Source organism: Paramisgurnus dabryanus, chromosome 10, assembly GCF_030506205.2.
Source record: "Paramisgurnus dabryanus chromosome 10, PD_genome_1.1, whole genome shotgun sequence".
Classification (NCBI taxonomy): domain Eukaryota; kingdom Metazoa; phylum Chordata; class Actinopteri; order Cypriniformes; family Cobitidae; genus Paramisgurnus; species Paramisgurnus dabryanus.
The window spans coordinates 20,858,275-20,881,227 of NC_133346.1; the positions used below are offsets into that span (position 1 = coordinate 20,858,275).

General features: G+C 37.1%; 3 protein-coding genes across 3 annotated transcripts; 2 read left to right on the plus strand and 1 right to left on the minus strand.

The window, feature by feature from the left end:
• Positions 1 to 1,605: 1,605 nt before the first annotated feature.
• hvcn1 (hydrogen voltage-gated channel 1) lies at positions 1,606 to 6,259 on the plus strand. The gene is made up of 6 exons (XM_065290389.2): positions 1,606 to 1,755; positions 3,017 to 3,223; positions 3,313 to 3,417; positions 3,547 to 3,778; positions 3,908 to 4,020; positions 4,102 to 6,259. Exons 2-6 carry the CDS (start codon positions 3,044 to 3,046, stop codon positions 4,156 to 4,158), a joined length of 687 nt encoding a protein of 228 aa, XP_065146461.1. The 5' UTR covers positions 1,606 to 1,755; positions 3,017 to 3,043; the 3' UTR covers positions 4,159 to 6,259.
• A 15-nt stretch (positions 6,260 to 6,274) lies between these two features.
• tctn1 (tectonic family member 1) lies at positions 6,275 to 11,589 on the minus strand. The gene is made up of 14 exons (XM_065290388.2): positions 11,251 to 11,589; positions 11,013 to 11,130; positions 10,784 to 10,917; positions 9,990 to 10,138; positions 9,543 to 9,645; positions 9,292 to 9,404; positions 9,033 to 9,053; positions 8,809 to 8,946; positions 8,602 to 8,727; positions 8,413 to 8,501; positions 7,120 to 7,257; positions 6,855 to 7,008; positions 6,575 to 6,706; positions 6,275 to 6,421 (listed from the first exon to the last, which is right to left on the minus strand). Exons 1-14 carry the CDS (start codon positions 11,564 to 11,566, stop codon positions 6,275 to 6,277), a joined length of 1,878 nt encoding a protein of 625 aa, XP_065146460.1. The 5' UTR covers positions 11,567 to 11,589.
• A 1,183-nt stretch (positions 11,590 to 12,772) lies between these two features.
• On the plus strand, positions 12,773 to 22,709 carry pptc7b (protein phosphatase targeting COQ7 b). The gene is made up of 6 exons (XM_065290387.1): positions 12,773 to 13,298; positions 16,445 to 16,624; positions 17,986 to 18,184; positions 20,743 to 20,866; positions 21,255 to 21,384; positions 21,471 to 22,709. The coding sequence occupies exons 1-6, from the start codon at positions 13,097 to 13,099 to the stop codon at positions 21,527 to 21,529; spliced, it is 894 nt and encodes a 297-aa protein (XP_065146459.1). The 5' UTR covers positions 12,773 to 13,096; the 3' UTR covers positions 21,530 to 22,709.
• The last annotated feature ends 244 nt before the right edge of the window (positions 22,710 to 22,953 follow it).

Sequence of the window (22,953 nt, forward strand, 5' to 3'; positions counted from 1 at the left end):
CTAACAAACAAAAGTTGTTCAAAAAGCTGTTACTGTTAACATCAGTTAATGCCCAATGAATCAACAATTGTATTGGCATTAACTAACATTAACAAATATCAATAAATACAGAAAAACTATATTGCTTACAATCTTACTGTAAAGTCTGTGAAATTCTGTGAGCTCCTACATGGCAATTGACCATATAAACTTACCTTAGAAAATATTAATTAAAATAAAATGTGTGACATTTAGCCCCACAAAATATATGTATACCCAATTAAGGTGCACAGTTCACCTTCACAACTGAAGATACAGAGAGATCTCAGAGTAGCGAAGCTGAATAAAATGTTGACAGGCTGTAAAGGTTTCAAAGGTCAGCCGCAGGATTGGCTAATTTATGTTACTTCATCTGGAGCCAGCGTGACTGCTACAAAATGTGAAATATAGGCGCCGTGGCATTTTCAGAAGGGGATGTTGGTTGGTTCATTCTAAGCACTGTAACTTGGTAACAGGCATGCATGGACAAAGAACAACACATGAGAAATAAACCACTTCTGAATGAAAATATAAATGTTGTAAATATAAAAATAAAGATGAGTATTTCCTATAGATATGGTGAAAGTATAAAGCAAAGTCTCAGGAGGTATCTGCCAGGAAAGACTAAAATCAAAAATCCATTTCAAATGTTAGATATGTTCTAAATGAAATGAAGAATATAAAAAATTGAAATTTAAGGTCATGTCACATTGCCTTCTACGTCAGATCTTACAATTACGTATTTGGTATAGGACAGTCTGATCTAAACACACATCTGATCTGTTTAAAGTATTTCTCAATGTGTTTCTGTGGACTTGTGGTCACCAGTGACTGTGATAACAAATTTGATGACTTAATATAAAAGTTTTCACTTGATTTAATTATAGAAAACTAATGGCATAGCCTATTAAATAACGTATAATACTGTGTTTAAAGGGAGGTTCAATTATGATAACTTAACCTGTGTAAAATGACAACATTTCCTGCAAAATATCATGTATTCTTTATCCTGCTTTCCAAGGCCAAGTTATGACTTACAAAAGTTGACATAACTTATGAAAACAAGTTGAAATTGTATATCTTAATTTGTTAAGTTAAAGTAACATAAAAATATATGTTAATCTTATATAATTTTAACAATGCATGGGCCCAGCATTTTTGAGTTTATGTCCCTGTACCTTAGCAACAAGCTCAAGTCTGCCCTATTGAGCTTTTACTATACACTGACTGTACTCTTTCATTCCGATACAGTAACTGTCCTACTAATAAACTAATTTCTCATAATAACTTTAAATCCAACATTAAATCCAACAGACAAATGGTCAAATAAAAGGTCCATATCTGTCACTAGGGCTGTACCCTTTCAAAAACTTGTTTTGCACGTAAAGAGCTCATATTAGTACCACAGAGGTACATATTGGTACCAAACATACATATGAATTACATATTAGGACATTTTTAAAGATATAAGTAAACTAATGTGATTTAAACTCTTTACATATAAGAGATATTGAATGTGTCAAAAAAAATAGTTATGTGTCAATTTTCCTAGAATTTGGGGAAAGATCATTTGTCACTTCCTCTTTACTGCGTCCTAAATCCTGTGCAGATCTCCCCTGACTTCAGTAGAGGCGGAGTTAAGGGTCAAAGTTTTGCAGATTTTGGAATTTTGCTCCTGAAAACTGCGATCAAGTGCTGCGCTAACCACCGGCAACACTTCTTCTGTCAACATAAAAGGTAAACATTTATATTGACCGTAAATTTTTAACTTTAAATATTTAACAATGACTTTTGCTGCATTGACTTTGTCGCTGTCTTTAAACTCGTGCACGTAAATTAACGTAGTCTGCATCACGCGCTTAAACAACATCACGTTTAAACGAATGAAGATGAACACTTACTTATAAAGCCATTCACGTTTTTACATTTAAATACATCAACACCTGTAACATTATGTGTTTAAAGTCTGTCAGCTGACGGTCCAAATGTTGCAGGAAATCACGAGTTAAGTCACAAAAGAAATGTCAGTGTTATGATGCATTGCGTCCGGTGCGTTTGCATTGTCTGCTAAATACCAGTTGAGTTGCCTGTGTTAAAGGTTGTGCTCGTGGACCCTGTGTTTGCAAACCTTTTTAATAAGCAGAAGGATATTTAAATGGCAAGTGTACATATCACAAGTGTATTTAACTGTTGTCTTTTTTATTAACTAAGATTTGTTTACACATGTGTTTAAGCAGTAAGAGTCTGTTATTGATATAAGTTGCTTGTAATGGGTTAAAAGTGGATTAAGTTTTTATTTAGAATTTAGTTCACTTGTGATTCTTTTTCATATAGTCCTTGAAAAGTAAAACTTAAATCTCAATCGTTGTTAAACATTTATAAAAACAGTTTTAAAGTTATGGTGCATGCCTTGGCCAGTTTTTAAGAACATGCAGTGTGTTGAGTTATATTGTATGTCATATTGAAAGGCAATGCCCATCAGAATAAACACAATAAACATAGATCTCTATTTAAACTGAATAAATATTAAATTTCTTTGATCTGATGAACACGAAGGAAGATATTTTGAGGAATGTTTGTGATTCGAACCAGTCAGATGCCCCATTGACTAAAAAGAATACTTGGAAATCAGTGGGGCTTCTAACCGGTTTGGTTACAAAAATTCCTCAAAATATCTTTGTGTTCATCTGAACAAGGTAATTTACACAGGTTTATAAATGGTGACACAATTTTTATTTTTGGGTGAACTATCCCTTTAACACGGGCAGAGGATGCCCTCCAAAACTCAACAGCGCCCCACATTTTTCTTGTGTATATCTATTGAACCTACTCACAAGGACAGCAATTTTTAATTTCTCCTGCTGAAAGATTTGAAAATATGCAAGACAGTGAAGGTCTAAGTGAAGACAAGCCTAAAATAAAGCTATGCACTCATAATAATAAGGGTTCTGTTTAGAAACAAAGCACTTTTAATTAAAAAACAAGTCTTAACCTTCAGGCCCACCTCATGTGACCCCTGGGCAAAATGTCCCGTTTTCTGAGGCATTTTACTACTGTGGGTGATGACCATGACAGCGCTCCGCAGTGGCACGATGAGGAAGTGCACGATGCAGGTGATGACTTTGAGCTGTCAACGGGGCAACAGCTTGGTCAGGTCAGCTTCAGGGACTCCTTGCGGCGGCTATACAAGGCTGAGAAGTTTCAGGTAAACCATTAAAAACAAAACATTTTATTATGCAACTACTGGTAGTTTGGTGATACCATGTTTGATCGTTGCGTTCTTTTGTTGATTAGATTGTTGTTGTGTGCCTGGTGGTGTTGGATGCCATTTTTGTGCTGTGCGAGTTGCTTATCGACTTGTCTATCATTGAAGCGGATCATCACAAAATAGCCCCGCAGGTGAGATCAAGTTTTAAAGGAAAATGTATTTACACCACACGCCATGGATATAATTGTGTTGTGTGTCAACATAAATACAACGTCAGTTAATATTGTGTGATACATCTAGTGATCCTGTTGTCGTTCCAGATATTCCACTATCTCAGCCTTTCCCTTCTGACGTTTTTCATGGTGGAGCTGTGTGGGAAAATCTTCGCTTTCCGCCTGGAATTCTTCCGGCATAAGTTTGAGGTGTTTGATGGGATTGTGGTGGTGGTGTCTTTCATCCTGGATATTGTATACGTCTCAAACGAAGATGCATTTGATGCCATGGGCCTTCTCATCTTGCTTAGGCTATGGAGAGTGGCCAGGATCATAAATGGTATTTTGACTTATTTTTACCTATTGACATTTTACAGTTTTCCAGTAAGAAACTATTAGATATAAACTATTGGAGTTACATACAAGAACGTAAGTAATATGTATACTGATTTTGTTTGGTCTTCCTAAGGTATCATGGTGTCAGTGAAAAATCGAGCCCATCACAAAGTTCAGAAACTGAAGGTGATCAATGAAAACCTCGTTCTTCAAATTAATGAACTTAAAGACCAGAACACAAAAATAGTAAGTACATATTTCTGAAAATGACTTTCGTAACCCTTTTGCATGAATGCCGTTTGATTATGTGCCTTTTTCTTCCGACAGGAACAGGAAAACACCAGGCTTCAGACCATCTTGAAACAGCACGATATTAAGTACTGATGCTCGGGGGGCCAGCTGAATCCTTATTAAAACACATCACATGTTACTGGTAACTTAAGACTGTGGTGTACATATGAAATGTGAAGAAATGCATAATACAATGCATTGGGTATGTTGGCACTCTGTTATAAGTCTAAAGGCTGGTTCACACCAAAACTTTAAACATATGGGGGCAGATTCGCGGACAGGGTTTAGATTAATCCAGGACAAGGCAGGACAAATTTAAGTAGATTTTACGAAAAACATTACTGGTGTGCATCGTGAGACAAAACAAGGGCCCTGATTATGTTTTTTTTAAGATATGTCAGTGCAAGCTGATTACAGTTAGGACAGCTCAAACATACATTTTAGTCTGGGATTAGACTTAAACCATGTCCAGGAAACTGCCCAGTAAAGTTTTACAGCTATAACAATAACGAAACAGAGAAATAATATAATTAGGATCACTTTCAGAACGATTTCTTTTCTAGCTTATCAATGACAAAACATTGACAGCCAATTAAAATCTTTTGGAATTTGAAGCAGTTGTGCATTTACAATAAATATAAATAAAAAAAATTGTGTGTGAACGGGCCTTTAAAGTGCAAATCTTGCAGATTTATAACCATGAGGGAATAGTGTTTATGTACAGTAAAGAGGTCAAATTTTGTGTGCAAAAAAAGAAAATCTATATACTACACAAAGCGTATTATAATTTAAGATCAATAGATTATTATGTGATTATTTTTTTATTCTGAATCGTCAAATCGGTATTACTGTTTTATCTTTAAATTGCACTAGCTGCTTTTCTCAGTGTAAAGTGAATGTGTGTTTCAGAAAATGAAGGCTAAGTAGTAAAAAACTACACTATGAAATGGTGATAGGCTAATATGTTAATGTTTGTCCATTTTGAAATTATTGGCATAGGCTGATAACCATTGAGCCACGTGGCATTTTGCTCACGCAACCGTTTCAAAACTTGCCACAGGATTGTGCACATTTTGTTTTAAAATGCATTTGTGAATTTTAAGTATGTATTATAAAAGTAAGCATTTATTTAACTCGAGTAAATTTGTGCATGCCTCATTTGCTCTGTATATGTGCAGCGGGTAAAATAAGTATTGAACACGCCACCATTTTTTTAGTTTTAGTAAAATATTTCTAAAGGTGCTGTTGACATGACATTTTCTCCAGATGTCCGGAACAACCCATACAATCCACACATGCAAATAAATTAAACCATAGATGTACATAAATTAAGTTATGTGTAATGAGTTAAAATGACACAGGGAAAAGTGTTGTAGCCCTGGTTTTGCTAATAGTAATCAATACACCAAAAAACCATGGCTACTACACTTTTACCACAAAAAACATGCATGATTTTTATAAGGGTAGGTACACACGAAACACATCCAGGGAAATCCTCATATGGTTTTAGAGAAAGATAATAAATCTGCTAGAATGGCCCAGCCAATGACCTGACTTGAATCCAATTGAAAATCTATAAAATAACTAAAGCTCAGATTTCATAGAAGAGGCTCAAAAAGATTTAAAGACTTAGACAAAATCACACCTGAGCAATGCATGCAACTAGTTTGCCCATACAGGAGGTGCCTTTTATTACAAACAAAGGCTTTTGTTTCAATTATTAAATACATTTCAGTAAGCATGATTTATGATCATCTATGGTTTAATATCTTTGAATGCGGGGATTGCATGGGTTTTACAACATCTGGTAAAAATGTTATGTCAAAAGCACCTTTAGAGATATCTTAACTGAGAAATATGGTGACGTGTTCAATACCCGCAGTTTGCATCAGCCATTAAAAAACCCATTTTAGTAAACCATTCTTTATTAAAAAATTGTGCATATGATGAGGGCATTATATACAATACTTATTACTAGACAATAAATATACATTATGTACAAGTATGATATGAAGTACTTATAATCCTCGTCCATCTATCAACATAGCACCTGTTATAAAATCATCTTACTGTTAGACATCGTTTTCTGAAAAGCAGCCCTAATCAGAGGCTGAAATGTCTTATAACATGGTTTTAAAATATGTGATGGTGTTTTTCAGTAGTGCAATAAAGAAACTGAAATGTTCTTGACAAATGCCTGAATTATAAATTATACGAATGGAAAGAAGAAGTCAAAGGGTAGTTTAGCATCAATCGTAGGAGGAACTTTATATCCTGGACTGGCAGATGCAGACACATCAACAAAGCTCACAGAGGTAGTAACAGACAGACGACCACTAGCACTGGTAAGCAGGGACTAAAGAAATAAAGATGAAAAAAAAAACTTTTAAGTTCAAGTGTAAAGCAAATGTTAGCTACAACATGCCACTTTCTCATTATGAAATTTGATATTTTTTTGGACAAAATTGTACTAAATACATTTAAGGAAGCAAGTCATTAAATTTCTTACCAAACTGCTGGTATTAGTAAGGACTGTTCCCATGACACTGACAATCTGAGCCTGGGGATTCACCAAGGTTCCGTATTTGGTCCATTTCACTTCAAGATGGTAAGACAGTGGCAAGCTGCATGTCTGCGTGCTCTTAGTAAACCATAAAAATAGTGTTTTACAAAACAGCTTTGCATCATCATGGTAACCACCAAGCAATCTTACATCAGAACATTTCCCCTTTCTTTCAAAGTGTCTTTTTAATTTTACAAGTGCCGTTTTTAATAAGAAGTCTGGTTACCGATGTTATGGTTTGGTTCTGTATTGGGACCCAGTCCAGTGGATTCTGAGGCAAGGAATTTCCAAACGATGCCACGTGGTCAGGGAAGTTCTGCCCTTTCAGCACTGATAAAATGACTTCAGATACCAGGGAACAATTAACCGCATCTAAAAGCCTATGAATAAATAAACAAACAAACTCATTAGACGCAAAAAGAATGTTATGTACGTACAAAATTACTACTGAATACTAAATCATTTTTTTGAATTAGAAGTAAGACACTTACTTAAAAGTGCAGCCAGATACCATGTCTATACCAAAAAGGACAGGGGAACGCTGGGATGAGCCAAGCAAGCAATCCTGCTCTCCCGAGTTTTGGAAGATGGTCAATGATCCTTTAGGATCAGTGCTCTGAACAATTCCAGTAAAACGACTGTCAAGGATTGCACCACAAATATGGCTGTTGGGAATGGGATACATAATACACTTTGGATACGTATTTAAAGGTCCACTGTGTAGAATTGAGTTGCATCTAACGGTAAGATGGTTGCGAATAGCAACCAATAGCGCTGTCCACAGCTCACCCATCCCTTTCGAAATGCATAGAGAGACTAAAAATAAATAAATAAATAATTAAATTAAACAAAATGCATAGAGAAGCTACGTTAGCCCCCAAAGGACAAAGACGTGGTCGTCTGAGACAAAATAATGATGAAGCCCGCTCTGTAGACCAGTTTGTCCGTTTAGGGCAGGGGTGGGCATTCAAAGTTGTCCTGCAAACTAAGTTTAGCTCCATATTTAATCAAACACACCTTCCAGGACCAGGAATCCCACCCCTGGTGTAGGGCTGCAATATGGTACAGTACGGAGCATTTTCCATATATGGGGGCCTGCGGTGTATGTAGATGAAAGCGGCTCATTCTAAGGAAGTAAAAACAAGGAAGGAAGGAAGGAAGTCTTTATACACCACTGATAATATAGTTATGTATATTATATTGCATTTCTGTCAAGAGATCCTCCTAAAAGTTACACAGTGCTATAAAGTCTATTATGGAAATGCAAACAGTAGGCCAAACTTAAAATACTAAATTGTTTCTGTATATGATTCCTATATGCACAGGTGGCACAACTGTTATTAAAGTCTAAGTTTTCCCAGACTGGGCTTAATCTAGTTCAAGACTAAAATGCATGTTTGAGATGCCATCATTTAAAAAACACCTTGTACTGACATAGAGCCATTGTTTTGTCTCAAGATGCACACTAGTGTTGTTTTTTGTAAGGTTTGTTTCTTAAAACAACTTAAATGTCATAATATAATGAAAAGCCTAGTCCTGGATTAATCTAAAATCTTTTCAGGAAACCACCGCTTAGAGTTTAATTGTAGACTTGATATAAGTGTAGTTTAATTTTCAATTTATTTCTCAGTATGAGTTGTACATTAACATAAAATAACTTTTATTTTATGGGCCATAGAAAAGACATACTTTAATTACTTTAATTTACAGATTCATCTCTTTAACTATTTTAATTTATAATCAATACGTTCCTGCTGTCTGAAGAGTTTTCTATTAAAGGATATTCTGCTGTCCTCGTTCCTGCCACAAGGGGCAGTCCCACCACATAACCGGGATTACCACTGAATCGCAATCCCCCTGTGCTAGTGATCTCCTGTCAAACAATGAACACAACATTTTATTACTTTGGTGCACTGAAAATGGTAATTATTTCACAATTATTTTAAGACAATAAAATAAAAGTAACAAGGCACCTGCAGGAACGTAATCTGAAACTCCTGTTGTATGGGCACCATGGAGCTTTTAATAGCTCCCAGCAAAACCGATGCCATCACATTCAGGATTTCTCCAGCTTCACTGTATCGGAATATGTATTTTACCTAAAAACATAACGCTTGCTTAGGTCATGATTACAGCATCTTAAAATCTCTGATAAAGTACGGTTTGTACTTTGTACGTACCTGCTTTACAACATTGTTGCAGACATCACCAGACTCCAAAAGCACAGGCACATAGGCTGCACTCTCAGCAGGGTCCCCCGGTGTCCATGTGCCCTCCAAAGACTCAAGTGTGATGGCTGCCACTTTCACACTTATGACCTAAGATAACATATCTTAATTTCTTAAAATGTGATTACTAAAAACAACACCTTGCATGTACACAATAGTGCACAATTTGAACTTACATTAGCTTCTTTGTTCTTTCCCTGAAAAAAGAAATATATTGTAACATTAAGGCACTTCCTGTAGACTTTACTGTAAAAACAGAAGGGACATTTACACGACAATGATTTTAACGGTTAACAGGAAAAATTATATGCAGTTTGAGTGTTCGTTTACATCCCTGGTTTGGAAATTTTGCAACAACGCAAAGGAAACACTTTGCCAGTTTTTTACTACATCGTTGTCGTGTAAACATAGCCAAAAATGTAAGAAGACACTCACTGAACAGATGTTGACCATAGTATAAGTTCTCAGGTCTAAAGCCTCATGGCTTGAACAGACTTGTGCCAAATCAAAGCTCCTGATACATCGGCTTTTCTGGTCCTTTAAAAAGACTATAAAAACAAGGTAATCTATGTTAGGAACATGGTGCAAAAGGTCCAATGCAATTGCTTTGACTGCAAATCTACTTATTAAATTGCTCTCTTAAAGTTGTTTTGTTTAAAGTGAAATAAATGTGTGCTCTTTCCTACCTGCAGGGTTCGCATCTAGGCAGTGGGCTGTTCCCGCAGAGGCAGGGATAGTGAATAAGTCCCGCTCAGCAGCCTCATTTACTGTTTGAATGAGATCTCCATGCTATGAGTGGATCGGACAGAAATGTCACTTTGTGAAAAGGTTAATCAATTCAAATTGTGTATTTTCAGGAGAACATATATACAAACCACAGTGGTAAAGGACGTAATGCAATTCTGGCCCATTGAAACAGAAAATAAAGGTTTTGTAAATCAGGAACCATCTTACATTGTAGAAATCAATATGTTGTGGAAGAAGGATAATATCATTACATGCATTGATTCATTATAATCATATTAACCTCAAAACTGATGCTAGCTTCAGTACATGGTTAGGGTTAACTTGATTAGGAACTACAATTGGGCATCAAGATACGCTGTGTTTTTATTAAATATTGACTATTTTACCAGGTATCCTGGAGAATCTCCTATTTGAGGGCTCTGTGCACTGTTGTCCCTCGTGCGGCCAAAAAAGAATCCCACAAATTGGTCGAAAAGAGAGTCGAAATTTTCCTCTGTGGGAATTTTGGGAGTGCCAAATGAGATTCCTTCTTCATCTTAAAAGGAAACAATAGAAGTGTTTAAACCCTTTGTTTGTAAAATAAAACAGCCCATGGCTAATGTTTAAAGGGGACAGAGAATGAAATACATTTTTACCTTGTCTTTGTTGAATAATAGTAGTCTACCCGCATTCACGAACATACAAAAAGGACTAGACATGCTAAACATCTCAGTCTCATAGAAATTCCTCTTTTAAAAATGTCAGCCAGAAAACGGCCCAATCTGAAAAACTAATGCTTATGACATCACAGGCATCTAACTGCCCCTCCACTTTAAAATAATTGGCTACATTTTTTGAGTGGCAGCAAAGTCAGCCAATCAGTAATGAGATTGCAAGTTAAGCCAGATAAATTATACCCCGTTAATAAATACCCCGTTCAATCATTCTATGTCACCTTTAAAATGGACGGTTTATTGTTTCAAGTGTTCATTTATATAGATCAAATATCTTTAAGAAATAAAATCAATAAAATAAAATAAAAATCCCTTTGACCAATCAGAGTGGGTAGAGCATTTCGCAACTTAAAGGTCATGAGTTCGATCCCAGGAACACACATACTGATAAAAACCGTATAGACTGAATGCTCAGTTAGTCACTGGATAAAATCATCTGTCAAATGCATAAATGTAGATATACGCACAGTTAGCAGACTGAATACAGAAGACATCAGGGTTGACCTCTTGTTGAACAGACGACTCTACACGTGACAGACCGTCTTCTGTTGTACTGAGTGAATAGACAACTGCATCCTGTTTGCACAGTCTAGGGTCACTACTGTAAGGATATAAAGATACCTACATTAAATTTTAGTCTATGGTATATCAAGCACCCCATCCATGTAGCATCTGAATAGTTCATGAAGTGATTACCTGATGATCTTTATTGAACAGTCAGTGAATAAAGACCGTTCCTCTGTGCAGTCTGGATCACAGCAACAGTTAATGTCACACTGCTCGTTTTGTAAATTGCATGGGCATAACTTAAGGACTGAAGAGAAAGTACGGGTATTTATATATAATATTTATATATTTTGGTTTATCCAGTGAATCAGATTAGTTAGACAATACAGATTCGGAGAAATATCTAGTCTAGATAACGCGGTCTAACCTTCGGTTACAGGAGCAGGAAGGACGCCGGAGACGGGCAGAGGTACTGCTGATCGCGGTGATTCGGGTGCCGTGTCAGGGATGGAGTTGTCTGTGGACTTGGTCACAGATTCGGATGTCCGCTCGGTTGAATCTGGTAAAGAAGACGGAGTGGGAGTGAATCCTAACTCCGTAAAATTAAACGACTCGTCTTGTTCTGTAAAAGTGTCGTTCGTTTCCTTGAAAGTGATATTATTGCTGCCGGTAGAATTTGTCTGCTCAATGCACAGTGCGCTTTGTAAATATATCAAAACAATAATCCAGCAAAACGCCGCCATGATGCTTGGTTACATCGCGTTGTCAGTGGTTACCAGGAAATGAAGTGCATTGTGGGATTGTGAGTAAAAGCTGCGGATCCTGTTGAACTCAAAGCAGATATTCGGTATCTACCAACGGTATTAAATGCATTTGTTTTATATTGTATTGCAGCATTTGTTTTAAATACTTAATTATTTTAAATATTATATTAAATTAAAAAAGAAAACACAATATGAGGTAAATGAGAGAAAATAAACGGTAATAGTAAATGTTTTTCAGTTCCTAAAATAGTATGGGTAAATTAAAACTAAACGTTTGAGCTCAAACGTGGTTTTTATTTGTAAAATGTTTTATAACGTTACAAAAAATAAATTTGTTCGCCAATCAAACAGAAGTGCAAAGAAAAAATCCTTCTATATATTTCCGTTTCAATCAATACTTTTTCCATATTTTTTATGCTGTTTTTATGTCTCTAAAATGTATCTTCCAAAAACAAAATGGTGAAAAACATTTTGATTGAATAGAATAAAAATATATTTAAAAAAGACATAATAAACATAATATAATGATTTTAATAAAAATAATTATATTATATATTATATTATATATATTCATATATATAATATTAAATAATTATATTATATTAAGGTTAAAGATCAAACGTGTTTTTTATTTTTAAAATGTTTTATAAAGTTACAAAAAAAATTTGTTCGCCAATCAAACAGAAATTCGAAGATAAAAATCCTTCTCTATATTTCTGTTTCTATCAGTACTTTTTTCTTATTTTTTATGCTGTTTTTATGTCTCTAAAATGTATTTTCCAAAAACAAAATGGTGAAAAACATTTTGATTGAAGAGAATAAAAATACATTTAAAAAAGAAATGATAAACATAATATAATTATTTTAATAAAAAGCAAGACATATAATAATTGCATAGATCATTTTATCTTTTAAAATACTTCCTTTTGTCAATTTCGATTATATCAGTTTGTTCTTTTTCATTCTAAACGCACTTATCCAGATCAAGCAACTAGATATCTTACGAAATTTCTGTCACAATATTTTAAGAAATCTATTATAGATCTATTTTTGCAATTATAGCAACTTTATTTGAATCAAACTACGTGGTATTTGTTTATAATGTATTTTTGTGTTTATAATGTCCTTGAGTTTGTACCACGCTCTGACGTCACCGCACAGCGTCATGTGACCTGAGGTCCCGTATGTGCTTGTCTCCGGAACACGGGCGCTGACTACTAGAATGTGAGAGCAAGGAATGATGTTGGATAGGATGGAGCTTACTGGAGGAACTTTGTCTATTAAATCAGCCAAAACATAAGAAGCCATATATTACACTTGATCGCCATTCAGTAACGGAGAAAGGACTCTTTCATCGCTATTTAATCGGCTCAGCTTGTGGTGGTTCATTTCTGGCGAGTGGAGCCGAATGTTGGTGGACAGAAACGCAGGCTGTGCACACAGGCTCGGATCGTAGAGAGACGGGAGACGAGCGCGGCAGGTAGACGGTTACCGTATACCTAAAGGGGGATGTTATCGGTACTTTCCTATGGCAGGATTGTTGCCAGGGCTGTCCTGGGCGGACTCTCTCAAACTGACGGCAGAGATTATAGCCTGATCACCGCGAGCTGCGGCTTCGGAAAGGACTTTCGCAAGGGGATCTTGAAGAAAGGCATGTGTTACGGGGATGATGCCTGCTTCATTGCCCGGAACAAGTCTGCTGATGTACTGGGTGAGTACATCTGGTACCCGTCACCAAAATACACTGCGTACTTCATTCATATCACTTTCCCATATGTCTACATATTATATATAACTACATACTGCATTATTAGCCAGACTGTTTTGTGTGTGTGTTGATTTGCAATATAGCCCCAGTACATTCGTGACTTATAACTATGAAAATGACCTTCAGGGGTTAATGTCAGCACTTATTTCATAAAGGGGGTGTGAGGAAAGATAAGTCCAACCCCTTACCTGAAATAACCTCAGCTATTGTGATTTTAGGGACTTTATTTATCTCATGGGTAAGTTAGATTTATTTTAAATCATTTAAATGATGATAAATATAATTAATCAGACAATTTACATGTGTGTACATTTTATTGTTGTAAATAGCTTGAGAGTCCGGGCCGGGTGACCTTTCACCCAGAAAGATGCCAGACTGAACCCCAATGCGCGACTAGTGGCCGAATAAAGAAACTTTTCAATGTAAACGTTTACATTGTGGAAATATAATAAATATAATTGAAATGTTTAAATCAAGTGCATTGAAAGTTTATAGATCTCTCTCGTAATATTTTATCATGTCTTCATTTATTAGATTAACGCAGTCATTATAAGTGTAAAGTAAGTCTATCTGTTAAAACAACGTTATTGGCTGAACCCCTAATCTCGATGCATAAAATATAGTTAGTTTTACTCAATAACAATATACAAAGGTCTTATAAGCTCACAAGTAAAATTTGTATGAGTTATTTTTAAAGGTCAGAATGGTTGAGCATGGAGGCAGCCATGTTGTTTATTCTCGTGCACGCTCCAGCGACACACACAGGCGTTATCATTGTCCTCTGTATGACCCACTGAAAAAATATGTAACACTCATAATAGCATTGAAAAACAAATGCCAAAAGAACACAAGAGTGTGGGTGATCCCCGAAGTGTTTTTTTTACAGTACAAAGAAAATGACGACTTTCCTTTCAAGTACCAAAGGTTCACCACTTCACCCACCGGCTTTTGTTAGAAACTAAACGCTGAGCACGTGTTTCGGACGCGGACCAGCTGTTTAAAGTAAAAGGCTACTATGCTTTTGCGTAACCGTAGAAACTACAGATATTGTTTGTTACCACTGCCAGATTTTTCTTTTTTTTTATGATAAATACAGTTTTATCTCATATACTGTGCATTTGCATGAAATCTTAATCATGAAATCAAGGTCATATCTCCACTTTACAGTCCAATTAACTTAATAAGGTTGTCTTGGGAAATAGGATAAACAGCTAGGATTTCTTTGGTACTGGGATCATGGGCTTCATTATTGCAGTAGCACAGTTTATCAATGGATTATGTGTTACTGACACTGAGGTGCGAACCTTTGAAATCACATTAGCAGTTGGATGAGTGTTGTTTAGTGAAACATTTCCTGGAGTTCTCAGATGTGAGCACCATGTACATGAGATCTGTACCCCCAACGTGATTACAGGCAAAACATTGGACGCCTGCCCAAATCTTGCTTTATTTGTGGATGTTTCATTAAACTCAAGAATAGACTGCTGAAGTCTTCTATGTCATATTAAAACCAAAAATGATGTGCAGAGACTTTGATAGAGAGGTTTGTTACGGGCCTTTATTTTGCTTTGTGTGTCAGCTGGAAAGTTGCTGTGTTTATGTAAACCATGTTCACTGCATCCCTGATGGATTGTGTGGTGTGGATTTAGTGAATTTTGTCAGTGACATGCTTAAATACTTTTGAGCAGCTGTGCATGTCGTGAGGATATTATGTCCCCAAGGAAAGTCCTTGACTCTCTGTCGAGGTTTATTTTACAAATACAGCATTACTTGCGGACTCTAAGCTAAAAATTAGAAAGTTAAATGTTTCTAAAGTTAAAAATTAAGCTAAGAGCAATTAAGTGGAATACTACAATAATGTATAATGTTGAATGCTTTATTGTGATTGGTTGAGAAATGATCTACTACAAGTATGCATTATTTTTTTTAAACGCACACCTAAAATAACCATCAGCGCATAGTATAAGTGGAATAATTGACTCCGCTTTGTGTTGTGCCGCATACCAACTTGGATGTGCATTATTTTCAAATAATGAATCATCCCGTTGTCAATTATTCATTACATATAAACAGAGATAAATCCATTGTGCAATAAATAATATGACATGTGCAAAATGCAGGTGTAGGGTTGCTGTGGAATATCATTTTTACATTATTTGGTTTAATACAAATAAAAATTTTTCTTGCCTCTTTTGTTATTTGTATGTGTATGGATGTCAGGTTAATGCTTTGTTTCCGAAACTGAATATGGATGTTTGTGGAATAAGATGGAGTCTCCTGACATCAATGTTTGGTCTACTGGAGCTACCCTGGTGCTATTGTATGACATGTTTTTGGCAAAATATTGTGGTGCTGCTTTACATGTCAACAGTCCTGTGTAGTGACTCACTTTATCACAAACATTTTTTTTTTTTTGCCACAGGCCAGTATGTTTAAAGCCATGTGATGAACAAATGTCTTGTCTGTAAAGCTCGACTGAAATATTAATGTTGGTTAACTTTTAAACCCCTGCAATTTTGTAGGCCGCACTCACATTATACTAAAGACATTCTCCTGTAATTGTATTCACAATCTACGCGTACAAGGTTTGCGTGGTTACAAAAATCTGCTGGTGCGCGGACCCTTGTGTATACGTAAAAACGGTACTATGCTTCTAGCTTTACAGGTCAACCACAGTAAACTTGACAAGAATCCTACAGAGCACATTGTTATAGTTAGATAATCAACATGTTTTTAGCTAGCTATACTAATAACAATACATCGGGTTTATTTATCTCTAGCGCCCCCTTGAGTGCCTGCATGAACATGTTATGTTTAAACTGTGACTGGTTATTTTATCTGGTTAGTTTTAATTAGCAGTCAACAAAGGCGTCTGGCATGATAAAACGTAAAAGAGGTTTGCGTATTACCATCACAATGCTCAGTCAAATGACAGTGACATATGCCTTACTAACTCTGCTGAGACGAAATAAATCTTTTCTCTTCCTTTTCATGTTGCTGTCAAAAGCTAGGTGTTAAAACAATCAGCTTTAAGGAAGTAGACATGCAACCAGCTAGTTTCACGCTTAATATCTATTTTGTTCTGTCAGGTGTTGCGGACGGTGTGGGGGGCTGGAGGGATTACGGAGTCGACCCGTCCCAGTTCTCCGCTACTTTGATGAAGACATGCGAACGGCTTGTAAAGGAGGGCCGCTTCACTCCCAGCAACCCTGTGGGCATCCTTACGACCGGCTATTATGAACTCCTGCAGAACAAAGTGCCACTGTTGGGTAAGATCTTGTATACATACACACACATTGACCCGTATGGTGAGTCACACATTTACTGCTGGCTTTATAAAAGAAATTAATACTTTGTTTTTAAAAATAGATAATAATTATCCCACATAATATATATATATGGCTTTAAATAGGTAAATAATCAGTGCATGGTATCGGCCGATACTGCTTCCAGTGGTCAGCTCCAAAAATCCTGATCGGAGGACCCTTAAAATAAATGCACTGAAAGTCTGCAGCATGACCTCCATGATTTACATCTTCTGTGTCGTGATATAGAACATTCAGTCCAGTTTAATTTTCAGACTTTATGTCAAGGAGAAGTGGTCCACTTCCAGTTAATAAATAAACAGAATATCCATTCAGATGTCTTGTAGATGTTTTACAGTGTTGTGTTACACAAACTTGAATCTGTTCCTAGAAATCGTGAGCTGCCTTGGCATGTAAGAATCCAAACTGAAATTGAACCTTGTAATTGTCCGATTGTCAAATTTTCATGATAAGTCCCGTATAAACTGGACTTTGCGTACACAAAGATGATTTGAGTCGCTACGTTTTTATAAAACAAGGATATAGTGGAAAAGGGTTCTCTATGCAGGTTTCAAGGGTAATTTTTGTGTTACCCCTTTAAAATTTTATCTAAAGCCTAAATTGTCAGCAAATGATTTGTTGTTGTTTTAGTTAGGAGACTTAAGGAAGCAGTATATTATAAACTATATTAACGCAGAGACAGAGTTAGTTACCGAGCGTTGGATTACCAAGCACGCAGCGTCTCATCTTTATTCTGAAACCTGACATTAAGAGTTTTCAGAAATGTCACTCGTGCTCTTCGCCTTAGTTGTTTGCCTCTTAAACGTGACACACTTATTTTAGGATGGCATGCGGAGCGTTAAAGGTTTGTGGGTGACCTGACTTGTCTTAGACAAGGTCATTTGGTCCACAAGGCCCTGTCTAGGAAGAGCAAGGAAAAAGTTTCTATGAAAGATTGGGTCATTGCTTTATATTCTATTTAATGGGATAGTTCACCCAAAAATGACAATTCTGTCATCGGTTTCTCACTCTCATGCTGTTACAAGTCTGTATAAATTACAGTTTGTTCTGATAAACCGAAGAAAGGTATTTTGAGCAATATTTGTAATGTATTTAACCAAACCAATCAGAAGCCCTATTGAGTTTTATAGTAGGAAGCCTCACATAGTTCTCTTTTAAATAACGGGAAAAAAATTCCATGTTTGATTATTATTTAAATTGTTATAGCTTCCCAAAATTTTGACTCTGACCTGTCCTATATTGATCATTAATAGGTTACATATTGCCTCTCCTAATTAATAAAATGTCTGTTTTTATTTTCCTAGGGAGTAGCACAGCTTGTATAGTTGTACTGGACCGTCGGAGTCACAGGATACACACCTGTAACCTTGGAGACTCGGGTTTCCTGGTGGTCCGAGGTGGAGAGGTGGTCCATCGGTCAGATGAGCAGCAGCACTACTTCAACACACCCTTCCAGCTGTCCATTGCCCCGCCAGGAGCAGAGGGCGTCGTGTTGAGTGACAGGTGGGTCACGCTCACTGATACTGGAAACATTCGGATCAATGTCACAGATGTCTGCGCGTCACACATCGGCACCACAGATGTCTGTGCTCGGGTGCCAGTTGCTACTGATATTAATTGCTTTTGTAGGAATGGTTGGATGTTTTTGTAAAGTAGAATAATGAATTGGGTCTGAGCGGCACAGCGGTTAGCACGTGTGCATGCATGTGCATTTACACAATGGGTCGAGGTGCCCATAGGCAGTGAAAGTTCGAGTTTGGCTTGTATCGTTTCTTGATCAGCCACAATGCTATAATTTGTTTCTGTAGCTCAGTTGGTAGAGCATTGCTTAGAGGTGATGGATTTGATTCCAAGGAATGCGCAGTGTCAGGGGTTTGTTCAAATGTTTAGTGATATTAACTTTTAGTGAGATTTGAAATCCATGAATGTGAGAACAGCCGAACCCTTTGCACTTTGAGTGGGTGTTTAAAGGCCATGTGCTTGCTTGAACTTCCTCACTGCCGTGGTCCCGAGTCCGACAGGGGCATTCAGCCAAACATACAGGCAGAAATACCCCAAAGCCTCCAATCACAAACCGAGGGCGGCAAAAAGGACTCCTACCCCTCAGCCAATCAGCATTGTGTTTACATTTTTTTTTCTAATTCTCGTGATTATATTTTGGTCCACGTGTGCTGCTAAATTTACGCAGGACCTTTAGATTTTCTGCCATCTGGAGACTGTTATGGCAGAGCTCTACGTAAGACATTGATCTAATTTTCTCATGTGTCTCTTTTCCCATGAAGTATGTATTTACTTTTGCAGCTGCTGTGTTGCTGTGATTTTCATGACAATATGTTTAAAGTTCAATTTATTTATAAAGCACATATTAATATAACAAATGTTGCCAACAGTGCTGTCTATAAAACAAGTACAATATATTAAAGGGACAGTTTACCCAGTGCAACATAGTTTGAAGAAATGCACTGATTCTTGGGTTAAATACCCAATGTATAGATCGAAAACACTGTCACTTCAAATTAAAATGACTAGTGCCGATTGCATAAATGTAATTGTTATATGGAAAAAGAATCCCTCATTGGTTTTTGCCTTTTATTTGTCCTCCCCGTACCTCAGCTTGTCCTCCAATACTTATCCAGTTCATTAAGACAGAATAAACTAGAATTCGGTCTCACAGGATTTGGAGCTAAAGGGCCGGTCTGGTTTCCAAGACTGTAACCTGACTGCTTGGATTTGGTTCAGAGGTTGTGTTGGGTCTGGCGTTCTCTTAACCCGGGTGTCTGTTACCCCCCCCCCCCCCCACACACACACACTACGGTCCTGTTGAACTCTGCCCGGTCACCTCTGACGCAACTGCTTTAGTTTCAGCCCTGATCATGTGTCCTGTTCTAATTTAGTTGACTAGATCTTTTCCTTTCCCACATTAACTCTTCTACAAAATGACTGGACCGTGGCCATGGACAGTAGAGATGGAAAGCCAGAGGAACCTGGCAATACCATGTTATACTAATATCCGGGTTATGATACAGAAACATTGTACATTTCATAAAATTTCTTTTTTTTTGCTTTGGACAAATTGTGCACATACAATTGAATACATTTGCACCAGAAAAAACATTAATGATAAATACAACAAAATACTACTTACTGTACATTAGATTATCGAAATGGTATTGTGCATTAAAATATAAATTTTTTAAATAATTTTCCTCAGTGCATAATAGACTGTAAATCCATATTGCACTTAACAGATTGGATTGTAAAGGTGTTTATTATTAATCTGTGGAACTCGGGTTACATTCAGTTCAATACATGAGGAAACTATAAATCACGATTAAAGGGATAATCCAGCCAAATATCAAATTATGCCATAATTTACTCGCCCTCAAGCAATCTGAGATACATATGTCCATCTTCTGCATCGATTACTCATAAAAGACCTTTATTAACCCATTGGAGCCATGTGGATTATCCATGTGCAGGATGAATGCACTTTTGGGGGTTTAAAGCCAGAAGTTGTTTCCTGATTCCTGTTTTCTACTATTATAAAGCTTTGAAAAGGAAGGACATTTACTAAAATAACTTCAAATGTGTTCCTCTGAAAGATTACGGGCATGTGTATCTCGGATGGCTTGAGGGTGAGTAAATCATGGGGTAATTTTGTTATTTGTCTGGCATATCGCTTTAAAGCAACACTATGTAGTTTCCATGTAAAATTGACTTACGGCTCCCCCATGTGGTTGAAAAGTGCAACAGTGCCTGGTATGAGACACTCTTTTGCAGGCAGGGGGAGGGGCGGGGCTGTGTGCTCTACCCTCCACCTCGACTTTCAGAGTGTGCTTGTAGCAGCTAGGAGGCTGCTCAGGTTGCAGCAGCAGTAGAATTTGTCTAGTTAAGAGTTGTTCTATCACTGAAATAATTTTAGAGACATTATTTAAAGGTTAAAAAACTACATAGTGTTGCTTTAACAGTCATTGCAGTTGACTTGTATGTATTGCATGCTGTGTATGCCTTATTTTTGGTTGAACTATGCTAAGCACTAACTGCATACCTGTTTCCTTCAGTCCGGATGCTGCAGATAGCGCCTCCTTTGACGTCCAGTTAGGTGACATTATTCTGACCGCTACTGATGGCCTCTTCGACAACATGCCTGACTACATGATCCTGCAAGAGCTCAAGAAACTTAAGGTGCAGACAATGCTGTATTTCATTTTATCTAGAAAACACAATATAACATTCACCACATCCAAAAAATGCACTTTTATGGTAGCGGATTTGACTCCAAGAGAGGGTTTTTGCATGAAAGTTTTATCAGTTTCTTCTGACATACGCACGAGAATGACTGATTAGATATTTGGGTTAAGATGCAGTTGAACAGGTGTACCTACTGAAGTGAGTTAGTGAAATGCATACATTATTTTTTGGAATTTAGGGGGCGATTTTATACATGACGCTTCGAGGAGCAAATACTACTACAGACAATCCGCTCATTTTGTAAAGGTTGAAATATCTGCAGGTGGTACTTTAATGGGTTACTCTATTGTTTCAACTTTTCTTAAAATGTATTTTGTCTCAGAATACCAACTATGATAGTATCCAGCAGACTGCCCGCAGCATCGCTGAACAAGCTCACGAGTTGGCCTACGACCCCAACTACATGTCTCCTTTTGCCCAGTTTGCCTGTGACAATGGGCTGAATGTAAGAGGTGAGTCTGCAGGAAGCGTGTCTATCGTCCTTGTGGCTATATATTGATAATCGTCAGGGCTGACCTCGTCTTCCTTTCCTTTCTAGGGGGGAAACCCGATGACATCACAGTGCTACTGTCCATTGTGGCAGAATACACAGACTGAGCACGCCTAGTGGAGTTCGCTCCTCTTACCCCTGTGTCTTCCACCCCTCTTATATATTGCACTGCTCCCATGTCATCTCCCAGCAGCCATCACCCTTTTCGTTTTTCCATTTCTCGAGTAGACCTCCAGTCGATGCATTGAGGAGGGTAGCGTGCTGGTATGGATGATGATGATGCAGGCGGTATCTACAAACTGATGACCTCATTTGTGCCCAAGGATTGTGGGAATCATTTATCCATCTTCAACCGAGTCGTTTCCGATTCCCCCTTTCATAAGTCAAGGAATATTGTGTTATCGCTCCGTTTAAGTCTGAGTTTTGGGAGGTCTGTGCTCGCTTGTGAGAAATGCTTAGGGATTGAGATCCATTCAGAGTAGTTAAAAATATTGCCGCATGGTCGGCAAGCATACGCAATGTCTAAACTAGTGAGAAACCGGGATTGGACAATGGCTCTAATGCAACATCGCTCCAGTCGAGGACGAGTTTGATGGTTAGTGAGCGCATAGGTGTGTGTTGGACATATAGAGCTGGCATATATGATTTGGTTGTCTAAGTCTGTGCAAGCCGATGATCTTATTCGTGTATGTGTCATGTTTGGTTGTCAGTCAGCATTTGTTAGGTGTAATATAAAGGCAGGTTATAGTTCAGAGAGAAAACCTTTTGGGAAATGCAGGTACTCATAGAGGGGCTGGTTGAGTCGTATTCTTATTCCAGACAATTACTTGTAGTGGGGTCTCGGTTTAGGAGTACAAATATATTGGGTGACAATGGGCAGGTTATATGAAACAGAGACTTGCTGCACAGATGTCATAATCCTGCTCATGGTGGCAGTGGATGTCGACTGTAAATGCGTGTTGGATGTATATTTACATGAACCTCAGAAGTCTACACGCACAAATGGCTAGCATCTGGCAATGCTTTTCTTGTAATCGGAAAATATATAAATAAATGTTTTATTTTTATAAATATTTACGTTTTATCAGACAAGACTGCGGCGTTTTGTGCGCCCCCTAGTAAGGTTCGGTTTTAAGGTAATATTTTTGTTTTCTGTGTCGCTCTAGATTGGTTTTAGAGGACACCTTCACGTTTATGTGCTGCTTTGATTTTTGTAAATTATAAATGTATGAGTGACTACATTATTTATATGAATGTTTTTACCTGTACAATAAAAATGGGTGAGCTGATGACGTCTTTATTTCACATAAGCAAAAATTCAAGCGGATCGTTGAGATCGTACGTTTTCTGACGATAAATTGTAACGCTGATGTCACTGCAAAAATGATGCAAACCATTTGTTTTATCTTTGTCATATTTTGGTTCACTTCATTGCGATTGGAAAAACGAAGCAATATAAACCATGTTGTTTTTTTCCGCTAACTTTTTAGGTTTTTATTTTGTATTTCTTAAATTATCTGTTATGTATAGC

Coding starts and splice junctions, on each gene's coding strand:
- hvcn1 (XM_065290389.2), top strand. CDS start 3,044: ATGTCCCGTTTTCTGAGGCATTTTACTACTGTGGGTGATGACCATGAC. Junction 3,418..3,546: donor ATCACAAAATAGCCCCGCAG/GTGAGATCAAGT, acceptor TTGTCGTTCCAG/ATATTCCACTATCTCAGCCT. Junction 3,779..3,907: donor AGTGGCCAGGATCATAAATG/GTATTTTGACTT, acceptor GGTCTTCCTAAG/GTATCATGGTGTCAGTGAAA.
- tctn1 (XM_065290388.2), bottom strand. CDS start 11,566: ATGGCGGCGTTTTGCTGGATTATTGTTTTGATATATTTACAAAGCGCA. Junction 9,054..9,291: donor CTATGGTCAACATCTGTTCA/GTGAGTGTCTTC, acceptor TTCTTTTTTCAG/GGAAAGAACAAAGAAGCTAA. Junction 8,502..8,601: donor TTCAGATTACGTTCCTGCAG/GTGCCTTGTTAC, acceptor ATTGTTTGACAG/GAGATCACTAGCACAGGGGG.
- pptc7b (XM_065290387.1), top strand. CDS start 13,097: ATGTTATCGGTACTTTCCTATGGCAGGATTGTTGCCAGGGCTGTCCTG. Junction 16,625..17,985: donor GAACAAAGTGCCACTGTTGG/GTAAGATCTTGT, acceptor TTATTTTCCTAG/GGAGTAGCACAGCTTGTATA. Junction 20,867..21,254: donor AAGAGCTCAAGAAACTTAAG/GTGCAGACAATG, acceptor ATTTTGTCTCAG/AATACCAACTATGATAGTAT.